Below are 14,899 nucleotides of genomic sequence, written 5' to 3' on the forward strand. Positions count from 1 at the left end.
GCATGTTTGTTGCTTAAGTGGAAACAAATATTATTGTTGGTGCTATCTTTATATTATAGCCTTGTTGGTCTGTTTCACTGTGCGAGCGGTCACTGCCTCATAACCTGTTGTCACCCATTAATCTCTGATACTATAGTCACCTGTCAACATTGAGCTATTAGTAGAGGGCCAGAAGAGGAAAACAGGGCTGGTAAGTTAAACTGATTATGTCCATCATAAATCACAGTAAGAATAATTTAATTCTGTTACTGTCATGAGACTTAAAAATGAGCTCTAATATAAGAGGAGGAGAACTGTCCATGATACACTTCTACCAATCTGTGAAGCTTTCACTAGTACTAGCTACTTGTGTATATGTAAATATAAAGTAATGGGACATCTCCCGCTGGTCAGTTTCTCAGTGAATATCTTGAGTTGAGTGACTCAGTTTTATGCCTCTCTTAGATTTTGTTTCAGGATATTTTGCACATTCAATAATCCAACATTGCATCAGTTTATACTCAGATTATGTATTTAAAATTTTATTTAGAAACAGACTAGAAGCTTTTCTAATAAAAGCTTTATTATGCAACAGATTCTAGTTGCAACACACAGCTTCCCTATAATGATAATGAACAATACATTGTAAGTATTACATATCATAAGCATTAAATACTGCTTTATTGTTAAACATTAAGTTACAATAAGATGTTTATTACCTTACCTAGGCTTTCCATACTGCAGGTGTCAAAAACAAAAATTTTCAGTAAGATTGCCATCACTAACGGTAAGATCAAAGTTGCAACTGTAATTAGACCGTGTATTTCCAAGTGCTCTTCACAGTAATTGGGTGGTGGGAACTTGTTCTAAAGTTTATAAACTTTCAGAACACATCCACGGTACACAACCATGGTAAACAATCCTAGTTGGAGGCTTCTTCAATGTAAAATCTCACCTATGCAGAAACAGTCAACTAGCCAGCTGACAAATGGTTGTTGAAATAAATATCAGTCTTCATTGTTCTCATCTCCCAGAATGCAACTGCACAGTTAATTTCTCCCCAACAACTAATTGTGCCCGCTGCCCCGTTTTCCGTTTAGGTGGTGGTATTTTTGGATAAAGACTTTTTTTATAATGGTGTAAAGAACTCTACAGCTACAAGACATCTTAAATTGGGAAAAGCCACTATACTGGTTCACTGACTCTACCACTGCCGTCCTCCTTCCTTCTCCACATCATGTTTTTCTCATTTTCTCAAATTTAGAGAAGATGCTGGACTAATACAATTTTCATGTATCACTTTAAAAATATTAGCCACAATTATTAGTTTTATACATGGATTTATAAATACCTGTAGATCTCTCTAAACCATTATTAAAAAAAAGTATGATGCCAAGTATACATGGTGCCATACACTAACCTTTGTTTCTACACTATTGCCCAAATTTCATGAGCTGGGCCGAGGAGGAGCTGGGCATTCTGTGCCTAAAGCACATGTGTAATCAGTGACACATGAAATTCAACTGAGGAAAGGGGAATGATTGCCTTCAGACCAGGAAAAGTATGTATCTTTCTGTGGACGACATTTAACCATAAAGAAGGATGGACTCGGCTCAACCAATGTAATATAGAAAGGGATTCTTGGTCGCTAATGAGATCAACCTGTCCTGAAGTCTCAATCTTTTTGTTCTCAGGCACAGTTCTGGCTATGTGTATGCAGGCAAGGAGCAATGATCCTGTAAAGCTTTATGTGACAGAGTATGCATGTGGGGGCACTGCAGCTCAGCCAGCTGCCTGGCAAACTTTTTATGGATTGCCGGAGTCCTCTGAGACACTTAGGAAGTTGGTTAAATTGTGATGTTCCTAACTCTGCACTGAATAACTTTTTCAACATGACATTAAATATGTTTACATTATGATAGCAGATCGGAATCCTTGTGTTTTCCAACATCTCATATTTGGGGGCTGTATCTCACTAAGAACTTTCAAACAAGCCACTTATAGTCTGTCAGACAAGATCAAATAACAAAATAGTTCTGTATCACTAAACAAGTTCCCAACTCCTCTCCAACTCTCTGCTTAACACCTATTTTTATGTTTGCCTATCATAAAAAACAGAATATCCTAAGCACTTCAAATATGGTCAAAAATTGTTCACTAGCTATAGAATATTGGTGATTTATAATATAAACAGGCATCAATCTGCTACTCAGCATGCCTCTGACATTGTTTCAAACACTACGTTTGGCTACTTAAAGCCTGAGGTCTTTGTTGTGTTTTTTCTCATCACTCGCTATTGCAGGACAGCTGACCAATAAATAGATGTTTTCGTAAGTGTAAACTCAAACTAAGATTAAGAATCAAGAGGGTTTCTTTACTTCTTGTGCATCCTCACCAGTAATAAAGATGCTGCAAGCCAAATTTTGCTTTCAGTTATATCTGTGCAACCTAGGGTGACCAGATAGCAAGTGTAAAAAATTGGGACAGACTGTGGGGGCCAATAGGTCCCTATATAAGAAAAAGCCTCCAAAATCGGGACATCTGGTCACCCTTGTGCAACCCATTGCTGAAATTACATCAGTCAATCCCAGAAAATTCTGGCTCACTTAAACCTGTTCAATGGGATAGTCAGATTTTAGACCTGTGGTTGTAAATTGCATAAAAATATTGTTAATACACAAACAGGAATAGAATCCATATTCTCTTGTAGCTGTGTGAATTTTGCAACGTTAACATGGTAAATACTTTGTCACTAAAGTCAGCAGACATGCAGAGAGCACACCTGCTGAATAAGAAGGGGCCAGTTTTACAATGACTTTGCACTGTAGAACTTAGTCTCACGCTACTACTATAAAAATATGAGCATAAGATGGATATGTAGGAATCAATTCACCCACTGCTGTAATGCAACAGCTATTAACTAATGAATAGAAAAAACTGCACACCAATTTTGACCAGTGGTGCCAATTCAGATATTTGTTGCCGCTGCTTTAAAGTGGTTGGGCTAACTATGGCCCACCTATAGAACTGAGCAAGTGTGAAAAATTTGCAGGGGGAGCATTCCCCCCGCCCAACCCATCCTATTGGTATCACTGTTTATCCTGTACTGCAATTAATTTATTGCTTTGAAATTGCAAGTAAATGTTGAGTAAGCAAAGTATCAGTATGTGATTTGAAATTTGGTCAGTGCACCAAATTTAACAACTCTATTCACATAACATTGCTATGGAATCTTTAGTGACCAGAAACGGTTAGGGTTATAGTTTTGTTTCATCAGATGGCCCTTTCAGTAATACAGTGACCCTCACCTCTGTGCTGGACACAGGAGCAATACTGATCAGAGGGAAGAGTGCCACCTGCTGCACTGCCACCACTTTGTAAACATTTCTGTATTATTCCTGACTTTTCTACCACTCATTTACTGTTCCAGCCCTTCCTGTTTAACTAGCTATAACTGACAGTATCAGGTTGACTAAAACATATTGAAACATTTATCTGATAAGCTAAAGGAAGGCTCTCATCTCTTATAACGGGCTGCTGACCTTCTAATAAAAACATCAACTGAAACATCAGCAAAAAAACCAAAAGAACACTAAGATTTAAAACTATTGTTTGTGTCTCTAGTGAATATGTACAAAACATATGTAAAATACAACAGTTGTAAGTGTTCATCTAATTTACAAGCAGTTTGCTAGATTTATTAGTTCTGAAGTCAGTTCCAAATTGCTGCATAAAGTACAAGAACACTGATAGGTGAAATGCAGGAAGGGACCAATGATAGGGTACTATTGACTACTTTGAAGTTTAGAATTGCAACACTATACACTACTGCATGGGCTGTTACTGGAAAAAAAGATGCAAATACTGAACTAAACAGTCTATAGGAATTTATAATGCTATTTTTGTTTTGGCCAAACGGGACAGATGCTAATCTTAAACATGATAGACATACCACCTTTAGTCTGATATGGCACAAAATACAGTAGCAAATTTTCAGGGACAAGTAGCAATAGCGGGAAACCTCCGAGGTGAGAATCTAACAGTCATGCTGCTGGAACGGGAGGATATGTTATGTTCATAAACACAAAAGAAAACTTGCCGTAACTAGCAACTCTTCTGAGGCAAGGTTCTCCACATATCTGTGACCTGATAGAGTCCTGTTATTCCATTAATTGGGGATCCTGACCAAATGGTTGTCAAGCACACCAGTGGGGTATTTTTGGGACAAAGACAAACGTCCACTATGAACTAGGCGGAGAAATCCCAATTCATTTCACTTGTGATGTTTGAACAAGAAAAAAAAAAAGACTAAATGAATTTACGTGTGCCGCCTAGCTGCTCACCTGAGAAAGCATTTGCGCGCGCACGAAGAGTCCTTACAGCCCGTTACTAATCTAACCCTTCACAGCTGTGCCCATCCTCCGAGCTGTGTGTGTGGCTGGAGTAGAAACGCTGCGTGCCGTTTCATGTCTCCATTTGTTTAAATGTGCTCAGCACTCCGAGCCTGAAATAGACAAACGCGTCCATTGCGATCACTAAACAGAGCGGAGTTTCTGCACACAGCTCAGCTCTTGGTTTTGCTGGCCAGGATTTGGTTCTACGACCCGCTCAGCTGAGAGCCATAATCACTTCCCTTCCTTTCCCTGCTTCGATGAAAGTGCTTTCCAGCCCCTGCATCCCCTGTCGTCTGAGGAGATTCCGCTCCCCCTTTCCCTTCCCTAGCCCGCTGGGATGGATCACCCGAGAGCGGGGACCCAGGGCCAGGCCGCCCGCTAAGTGCGCCTTTTCATTAACTCCGTGTAAAGTAATAGCTCCATTGTAGCTGCCCCCCCGCTCCGGCAGCAGCGTGCGCTGGGCTCTTCTCGGCCCCGACGCTGCAGGCAGCACAATGGAGCGGGGCGAGCAGCCGAGCCAGCCACACGCTGCCTCCCCTCGCAACTGTCGCGGCTTTTCTGCAGCCACCCGGCTTCGGGGAGCGGCTCCTGCTCCACCCTGAACGGACACCGCACCTGGCTTCGCGGGGACCCCAGCGAGCGGGCTCCCGCCTCACCCCGGGCTCCTGCCCCAGCAGGCACAGCACGTTCTCCCCTCCCCGTGTGTTCCAGGCACGGCCGCCGCCGGGCTCCCCACGCCCTCCTCAGGGAAGGGGAAATCCCTGGGCGCGGGCAGGCTACCGGCACCTGCGCGCGCTACGGGGCGGGGACGGGCCCGCAGGGAGTCTCCGCTCGCACCCGCTGCCTTCCTCTCGCTTGCCCTGTGTGGGGTGCCCCGCTGGCGAGGCTGCGGGGGGGCGGGCACATGCGTACAAGGCTCATTCCGCTCCCGCCCCATATTAAATGAGCTTCAGTGAGCTGCAGCGGCGTCAGCCGAGCTGGGAGTCGCCGAGCTGCTGCGCGTGGGCTGCCAGGCGGCCGGCCCTGGGGGAGCAGCGCGCCCCGGCCGGCACCCTGTGCGACGGGCGCGGCACGCCCCCCGCTAGATGGGATTGAGCGCGGCCGCAGCGAAGGCTCCAAGCCCGGAGGCGTTTGGCTGAGCTCGCTCCTGGCCAGGCGGGGGGCTCCCCTGAGCCCGGGGCACCGGGCATGGCCCGGGAGGAGACCTGAACCCGCCCCCGCCGCACGAAGCAGCTCCTCCACCGGACGGCAAGCGGGCGCGGGGGCCGGCGCTCGGGCGCCCCCGGCTCCGCGCGGACGTGGCTATGCCTCGCCTCTGACTCGCTGCCGCCCCGGCGCTCGGTCCTGGGCCAGGAGCCGCAGCGACGTGCCGCTCCGTTACCGCTCCGCGCGGGAGAGAAGATGGCCCTGGCCAAACTCTGCTCAGTGCTGGAAGGTAAGAGCCCCGCGGCGGGAAGCGCGTGGGGACGGGCGGCGGCACCTGCGCCAACTCCCGGGGCTGCCGCGCCCTCTCCCTGGGCCCGGGGGTTGTGCATGCTCCAGCTCTCCTCGCCCCCGGGAGGAGGGTCGGCTCTGCCGGCTGGTGTCCGGGGGTTTGGTTATCCCCTGTCCAGCTGTCTGCTCGCCGAGTGGGGGAACTAGCTGGGCTGAGGCTTCGTCCTGAGCCCAGGTGGGTGGAGAGCTGGGCGCTCAGGGCGCCCCAGCCCAGTGGCTATTGCTGCTGGTGGGTGCCCGGCCTGAGGCCGGGGGGAAAGACCAGATCTTGGCTTTTTAGGGTGCTGAGTGCCTGCAGTTCCGGCTGAAACTGGGGGCAATTATGAGTGCTCAATAGCTCTGAGAATCGGCCCCTGTGGATGCCCCAAAGGTGTGACCACTTCTGAATATGTGGCTATATGAGAACAGGATGGAGCGTGGGAGGCAAGGGACTATCTCTGGACACATCCAGAAGACCTGCCAGATGCCTGCTGGCTGCCTGTATTCTGGTGGGGGTGACCAGAGAGAGGGTTATGGTAACAGTGACTACTGAAATGCACAGTATGGCTCTGAGGAAAATCAAGAACTCCATATTCCTCCTTTTCCCACTAAATACTCTTGCTGCTCTGCTAACACTCCAACACACTGCATGGCTCTGGTCAGGTATCTATCATTCTTAGGCAGAGCCAGATCTGGTTCTAGTAAAATAACACAGAATCAGTAGTGTGTCACAAACTACCCAGTCCTGTCTGCCTCCTGATCCACCTTTGTTTTGGCTTTCTCTTCAGTTTTACTTTCATGTTCAGAGGTAAAGGTTTAAGATTAGGCTCCTTATCTGAGCATCTCCTTGTCTGTGGTAGCATGACTTACACTTCAACAGTGGGGAGGAAGGTTTATTTTATATGAAGCCAGACCTGACAGTTAACTTTGCTGCAAATTATCTGAGAGGCATTCTGTATCTTTTGTAGCAATCGCTGATTTAAACCATCCGGGAGCCTTTGATTCTTTGTTTAAATGATAGAACATTCTGTTAGGCAATGCTGTTTAGGAATGTTTGCTTGCTTGAAACAGGATAAAACAGGCAGATACTGCAGGTGGAAAGCAGTATCTCTTGTGTAGTGATGATCTATGATGGGAAAGTTGCAAAGAAGTCTATTTTAAACCCAAAATGAATCCGTATCACATGCAGTCCATTTTCTTGCACTACAGAGTTGTTTTGGCAAACTAAATTTAAATTATTTCTCACTTAGTTCCTTCTACATCTAGGTAAATATTTATTGCAAATATGTTTTGTCCTTTAATGTAATGTATTTTCTTTAATGATTACATTAACATTCTTCTGCTATTGCTAGAGAGCAAATGCAGGTAAGATGTGTTCAGTCTAAAATCTTTGACTTTTTTTAATTCTCTCTGAAAGACAGCTATGTTCATAAAATACAGTTGGCATAAATGCTTCTTGAATTATACTCCCCAAGTGCAATTAATCCTGCATGTGTAGAGTAGGTGCGCTTACTGTGTGTGTGTGGGTGTAAACTGTCACCTAAGAAATGTCTTTGTGTCTACGATCTTAACACAATCTACTGGAGACTCTGTAGTGTTCATATATCTTCTTAAGACCTTTTTCAGGTTCTTTTGTGAGTTTTTATTTGGTGTCTGTGACTTGAATATGCTCAGTTAAAATATACATAAACTGCATAAGAGCTGAAATGTTAGTGAGCTCTTAATTCTAAATACACCATTCACCCCTGACTCCAGAAATAGCCTCTGATTACTTGACATCATGTGCTATCTTCTGTCTTACCCAGAAGAAAGCTTTCTATAGCCATATTATTATATCTAAAAATGAAGTTCCTATAAACAGGCACATAGTTTTAATTTTAAAAGTGAACTATTATGAGCACTTCTCAAATTGAATCTTTAATAATTGAAGTTGCATGTTGTAAGGGATTTTAGAAGCTTGCAAGATATTTACTTGAATTGGTGAGACTACTGGGCTATCCTGCCATCTTTTTTGTTTGTTTCAAGAGAACTTCCTGTTGAAATTGAGGGAGAGTCCTGCTTTGAACATATTAATTACTAGTATCTTCCATCAGATCTTAGTGTATTGCTGTGGCAAATCATTCTAACACTTAAGAACATTTTTCTCTTCTGTTCTTGGTGTTGTGAAATGCACAAGCATTTTGCGGTCAGCCATCAGAAATGTATTTTGGGTTGCAAATGTGAGGGGAGAATCAGGGCCATCATTCAGTTTGTAGTTTTTATCTTCTTCTTATTGCTCAGAGCTACTGTATGGACTTCCTTCACTATCAGTAATGCAGACTGTGACTTAAATCAACTCCCAAATCTGATTTTAATGCACAATACTTGCACACACTATTGAGTAAAAGATTTGAAGATTATTTCTTGTGTATATTGGGGTAGCTGGTTTTAACTTGCTCCACCAAGTGATAGCCAATATTTATTGAAAGAAATGGAGTAGGACAGTGCTAAGGTTTTGACCACTGCAGGCTTTGCTGAAGTGGAGCCCAGCCAATGCTGAGCTGTTTTCTTAGTGATGCACACTGCTTCTGTGTGAGCAACCAGACATCAATTCCCAATGGGATTTTTATCTGAGAACCTATATACTTCACTAGCCTGAGAAAGTGGCATGCTTTCCCCTCTCAATATCTCAATGAGATCTTCAAATGTGCTGCTCTAGCCATTTTGATTGACAGGCGGTACGTGGAACATAGCTGGTCAAGTGCAAGAAACTCTAAAATAGCATATTACAACTCTTTTGAATTTCTCAGGAGGGAGGCGGAGGCCTCTTTATAATTAAGGTCATGATTCCTTCATCCTCTAGAAGCTATAACTAAATACATCTATCTTTAGTTTTAGTGCATCATCTTATTTTCCTTGAAATGTAGCAGATAAAGGGTGGTTTTGTTCGCTTGTCCAGCCCATGCATCTCTCCCTACCACACATACACACACTCCCTGCAAACAAACCCCAAAACCCCCCCAAAAAACATAAGTGCTGACATAAAATTATACTTGCTAAATTTAAATCCTGGATAGTGTGGAAAAAACAGTGCTAGCCAGAGGGATCAGTGGGATTTTTCTGGTCTGATATGTCTCAAACAGCAAAACTAGAAGTAAACATCTGTGCCCCTTGAAAGTCAGCATTCCCTGTTTTCCAGAGATGCATAGTATTTAACTTCCATCTCTGGCAGGTTGCAGGAGTATGGACCTTGAAATAAGGTTGCCATTCTCCCCAGCCCATCATTTGGATTATGGCATAACTTTAGTACCTAATTATTCATAACTAGAGATTAATGCTTTATTCCACTTTAAGGCTGGTAATAGCACCTTGCTGTTTTCAGATTCAAAAGGTGCTACTGTGAGCCAATAATGTTGAAGTTAAGTAGAGAAAATATTTTAAAAATAGGGAGGCTGTTATTTGTCCAATTATAAACCAAAGTAAGAACTACAAGGGCCCAATGAAGTTAACTGCCCTCATTCTGAAATTTCCTTCATTTAAGCAGCTACAAAAACTTTATTTTTAACTTAAAAAATGGGAACTACATATGATCTCAGCAGCAACACTGAAAAATTCTGAGGACCAAGCAGCTCCCTTTGAGTTCAGCAGGAGGTTTCACATATGAATGAATTACAGGATTGGGCCACAAAAGCAGCTTTATTTGTGCCTGCATGTGCTTGGTGGTAATCATTTTGCACTCTTGTTATTAATTCATTCACAAGCTTAAAAGCATATGAAGAGTACTGCTCTCTCTTAAAGTAGTTTAACTTAATCAAAGGTTTGTCTGATTTACTAATTTCTCTAAGACTACACAGGCACTTTTTAACAGTCTCTTATAGCAAAACTGCTGAGAACATTTCTCGGTTCCACACTTGTAGTCTTCTTAGCGCATGCACAATGTGCCTCAGATGGCATGTGACCAGGATTCATAATTGAGTTTGGTCCACTGTTGGGATTATTAGCTTCTAATCTGGCCCAGGTAGGAACTGACTGGGAGTGCAGTGTGAATGCTGATCCATGCCCCCACAATTGTAGAGAGAACAGAGAATGATCTAGTATTGATGTTAAGGGAGACTTTGAAATACATAATCAAATTTATCACTTAACTAATGAAAACGCCATGATTTTCTATTTTCTCTTTTCCCCAATTTATTTTATGGAGAGAGACTTTACAGAAAGATTAAAAAATGCAGCTTCTCATTCCATCTGTCTGATATTCACCTATCACAATTGCATGGCTCAGTGCAGTGGAAGATAGTGTTTTTCTGGGAGTAGTTACTACTGAAAACTGTATAATTGTTCCTGAAATTGCAACATGTTGTTTACAGAATAAGCTAATTTAAGGAAATAACCATACCCTGCATTGCATGTGTCATCTTGGGACAAAATATGCTCCTTTTTATATATGGTGCCCTAAATACAATGGGAATAGGAGCCTTATAGATAAGCTTACACTCCTCCATGCAGAGCAGCAGGAACTTCCCACCAATTTGCTCTTCTCTAAGCATCTGCAGAATTAGATAGAATATCATGTAAGTGGCCTGTCTCAATGTATTACCAGCAACTATTCATAGCCTAAGATCTGAAGACTAATTGGAACTGGTAAATAAATAAAATTAAAAATTTAAAATTTAAACAAAAAAGCAACTCTTTTTTGGGAAGGTTTTTCCCCATTTATTTGACGAGTTATATGCTCCACTCCATTTCCTGGTTCTTACAGGACAGACTCTGTAGTAAGTGTCCCTGCTCTGATATGTGGCAGAGAGGGGTTACCAATGTTTTAAAAGTGCCCATCACAAAAAGTCCCTCCTTTGTCTATGATAAAACCCAGGAACCAGGACCAGTGTCTGCTCATGGAGAGCAGGAGTTAGGGACAGGGAAAAATCATTCCTTTTTCCATTTAGACACACTCGAGTTCTCAAACAAGGTGTGGGGCAACAGCACTTGCCAAACAAATGTATTCATGTGGACTTAGCTGGAAGTGTGGTGGGGGTATTTCCCCTCCTGAAAAATATACTGACTAAATTGATAGTAGAGAAAAAATCTGAGGATACAAATAGGAGGGAACAGAAAGATGTCTTCCTCCAAGTCCCTGTTAGTTTTTAAACACCTGTCATTTGGTTCAATCTGCTCTATTCCTGCTTTATACTGTAAATCAAACACCCGCTCTTCAGAAGTATTTTTAGGAATCCCAGGAATAAGTCCTTTCTAGCAGTAGCCAGAAAGCAGGTAAACTCTGTCAACAGCAAGGAAACCACCCCAACATCCCTTTAATTTGATGACAGACTTTTAACAAGTAATTTTCTGGGGGCCCCTTGCCAGCACATTATGTACATGCGGCCTTCCCAGCAGCCCACTGCCACAGGCAGCTTGAAGAAACAATGAACAAAAATGCATTCTCAAAGGAAAGCACATTTTGGAAGCTGGCTGTTTTTTTCCTTCCAACAGAGGATATGCTTGTAGATGTACCCAGAGATGTGTCAAGGGTAAACAGGACCTGGATTGACTGAAATAACAAGGCACCCTACAGTTGCTTGTGAATTTCTGAGGGTGGACGGAGTAAGAAATTTTGCTGGCCCTCTTCAGGAAAACTGAAGGTGGCCATTAGAAATGTGGATTAGCCTATCCATTCAGGCACAGGGGCTTGATTGCCACTGGTTTTTAGTAAAGGAGGTTGGGAGAACTGTATTACTACCTGAGGCCTTGTCTACACTTACAGTTTTGCAGCGCTGGCCGTTACAGCTGTGGTCGTACAGCTGTGTACGGCCAGCGCTGCAGTGTGTCCACACTGACAGCGACCAGCGCTGCAGTGTGTCCACACTTGCACCAGTTGCAGCGCTGTTGTGAGTGGTGCATTGTGGGCAGCTATCCCACACAGCACCTGTCTCCCAATTTGCTGCTGGGGTTGTGGGAGGACGGAGGGTGGGGTCATTCCGTTCTGTTCCAACACCCGTGGTGCATCGCTTCCCTTTTCAGCCGTTTGGTGCCATCTGTGAATTCTGTGCGTGTGATTTCAGGAAGAATGGAGCCCGAGCTGCTTAGGATGTTGCTGATGAATGTTGCCAGCACATCCCGTCTGGCAGTTGATCTATTCCTTATGCTCCAACAGTGACAGTGAGAGCTCAGATGATGAAAATAGATGCTCATGACACTGCTGACACTAAATGCTTTGTGGCAGTAACGGACGTGCTCTTGCAGCTGGGAACGCCGCTGTGGCTCGGGAAACAAGTACTGAGTTGGTGGATCACATCGTCCTGCAAGTCTGGATGACGAGCAGTGGCGCAGAATTTTAGGGTGCGAAAAGCCACTTTCCTGGGACTGTGTGCTAGCTCGCCCAACCCTGCGGCGCACGACACGAGATGAGACTGCCCTGTTCAGTGGAAGAGGCGGTGGCTATTGCAGTCTGGAAGTGGCAACTCCAGACAGCTACCGATCTGGATCGCAGGACCTCTAGTTTTTGGAGTGGGTTGGCGCAAGCCAAAGAGAAAGGAGTGCTGGGGTATTACTGGGCGGTCGGGAGGGGGGTAGCCAGGCACTGTTCTTGGGGGGATGGAAAAAACATAAAAAGTGTGTGAATGTGGCGCACAGTATTTCAGAGGCCCATTTATACGCATCCTGTTCCAGGCCCGACCCGATGTGCTCATTGGGGAATAGTGCGAGTGAAGCTATTAGTGAATGAAGAGATCGCCGTTTTCGCCTGCAGATAGTGGGGGGTGCTATGCCTGCTGTTAGAAAACTGTGATGGCCCAGAGTTTGCGGTGACAGCCTAAAGACTGTGGGCCGCCCATTCATCATCCGGTTTCATCCTTGTGGCCACCGCGACCCTGGAGTCACTCAGGATAGTAACAGTAAATATGTGCGCGAAGCGAGGTATTTTACTTGCACTAGGTCTCCACGGCGGCGGGTTTGGTTACTGCTAGCAACACGGTGGGCGATCTCTCAATCTGTACGATCTACACGTGATGGTCTGGGCGACAAGTCTTGCATAGGAATTTTGCCACGCATCTTTCGCGGAACAGTGGCCTCGTCTCAGGTGATCAGCTTGAGACAGGCGAGAGGAACTTCTTTTACGCCCTAGACCGTATGATCACTTTCTGGGTGTGACTGTTCTCGCAACTCGCCTTAGAATCGCTTTCGACGCTTTTTGGCACGTGGGCCCCGTCGTTATCGCTTATAGGGCCGTGGTCCTTCATCGTAAGAGGTTGTGACCAGAAACAAGCGTTCGACAAGCAGCAACAGGGATTACCTGCGGTTTCACAGCCGTTAACACGGGCTGACTCCCTTTGGCTCGTGTGACAGAATGACTGATGGAGTGCTTGTTGCTTTTATCGTGACATGCAGAGACATGCCAGCAACAGCCAGCCACTTCCAGGAGCGGCGTGGAGCCACGCCAGGCAGGCAGCCTGCCTGAGCACCCTGCTGCACCTTGGGACTTTTAGCTGCCTGGAGATTGCAAGGGGGCAGCTGAAGAGCCTAGTGGGCCAGACAGAAATGTTCGATGGGCCGGATCCAGCCTGCAGGACATACTTTGCCCACCCCTGCTCTAGGCAGAGGTGACTGACAATCCAGCAAAGACTTGTCTTCCCCTGGTTCACACCTGCTCAGCTACTACCACATTCTGTCATTCCTCTGCCACGTAGAGCTGTGCACCAAAGAAAACCAATATAAACCACTAGAGCTACTTACTCATGGGGTAAACTCTAGCCACCAGCTCTTGATGTTTACTCATTCAACAGCTTGCAATACTCTGTGAGACCACAAGAAAACAGAGAAACTGCATTATGTAAATCACAAGAATCAATGTAATCATGAGGTGGTAGAACTGATAACTAGTAGACTTGAGAGCCTGATTAAACAACAACAGTGGTGGTTCAGCATTCCTTTGATTCATTAATAAGTATTGTTGAATGCCAGTAATAGACAGCAATGGAGTGGGAATTCTTACTGATCCAGATGTTACCACTTATCCATTTCATGAGCTAGACACAGCCTGAGGCACGCCATTTGTGTGCAGACCAACTTTCTGAAAGGAAAAGAGATGACCCCCTTTCTAGGATATCTGTTCATCAAACTCCACAGTGTGTCTGTTTACCTTCCCCTGGATTTTGTCTATTTAGACTTATGCTCTCCAGGGTAAGGACTGTTTTACTGGGTATCTGTGCAGTGCATAGCACCATGGGATGGATGGTGGTTAGGGCTTGTAGAAGCTACTATGAGAAGAAGAGAGAGTACAGAAAATGTACCCACTACATTAATAGCTGAAATTAATGTTAGACATAGATGAATGAATGGATGTGTGCACTATGGTAGCCCTCTTAGCAGTTACAGCATGCTAGGATTAATGTTAGTTTCACAGAACAAATTAGCTAGATTTATGTATGTGCAAAAGAACTTGCTCCCAAAGGGGGAGAAGTGGTTTCCATTAGGATCAAGCATGTGCTATTTTTTTTTAGCTGTATCTGTCAGAGTAGCAGACTTCTTGGCAAGGCTCTCTGTAACATCTATGATCTGTGTGTCACCAATTATTATGTCTGGGCTATATGAATATCTGGTACTTCCTGGCACAGAAGGTCTAGCATGGAGATAAAACAGTGAACCCTTAAGTAGGCAGTGTCTGCATCACTCTTCTCCCTAGGATCCTGACTACCACTATATATGTATAATGTTCTTTAAGTGACCAAGTGTTTCTTTTAAAAATAGAATTTTTCCATACTGTTTCTCAGGTCTGCATGACTGCTCTCAAGATTGATATTCAGATTTCTCTGCATGTGCAGCTCCCCTGTTGACATCATTGATCTAAGATTCTGTTCTTAGTGCCACATGGCAGATTCTCATCTCTGCTTTTTGCTAGCTCTGTACGTGCAGATGCCCAGAGCACACAGAAAGAGGAGAGGTGAGATATGCCATGCAGCAGATGGGAGTGCGGAACTGTGCCTGTAGAATCAGGAGGATGTTTCTCGCCAGATAGGTACAGGCATATGTCAAATCAAGTGCCCAATGCACTCGTATCTGTTTAAGCACAGTACTTGGGTACT

At 44.6% G+C, this 14,899-nt stretch overlaps 1 protein-coding gene across 4 annotated transcripts in view; it reads left to right on the forward strand.

Moving 5' to 3' along the window:
- The first annotated feature begins 4,646 nt into the window (after positions 1-4,646).
- NETO2 (neuropilin and tolloid like 2) overlaps positions 4,647-14,899 on the forward strand; it is a 52,857-nt gene continuing 42,604 nt past the window's right edge. For 3 of the 4 annotated variants that reach the window (XM_032787044.2, XM_032787052.2, XM_032787047.2), the window contains exon 1: positions 5,716-5,808. In XM_032787044.2, the coding sequence (XP_032642935.1) occupies positions 5,775-5,808 (34 nt within the window). In that variant the 5' untranslated portion in view covers positions 5,716-5,774. Of the gene's footprint in view, positions 4,756-5,715; positions 5,809-14,899 lie in introns of those variants that run through there. The other variant, XM_032787051.2, reaches the window with a different exon arrangement.

The sequence above is a fragment of the Chelonoidis abingdonii genome, chromosome 19 (genome assembly GCF_003597395.2).
Source record: "Chelonoidis abingdonii isolate Lonesome George chromosome 19, CheloAbing_2.0, whole genome shotgun sequence".
Lineage (NCBI taxonomy): Eukaryota > Metazoa > Chordata > Testudines > Testudinidae > Chelonoidis > Chelonoidis abingdonii.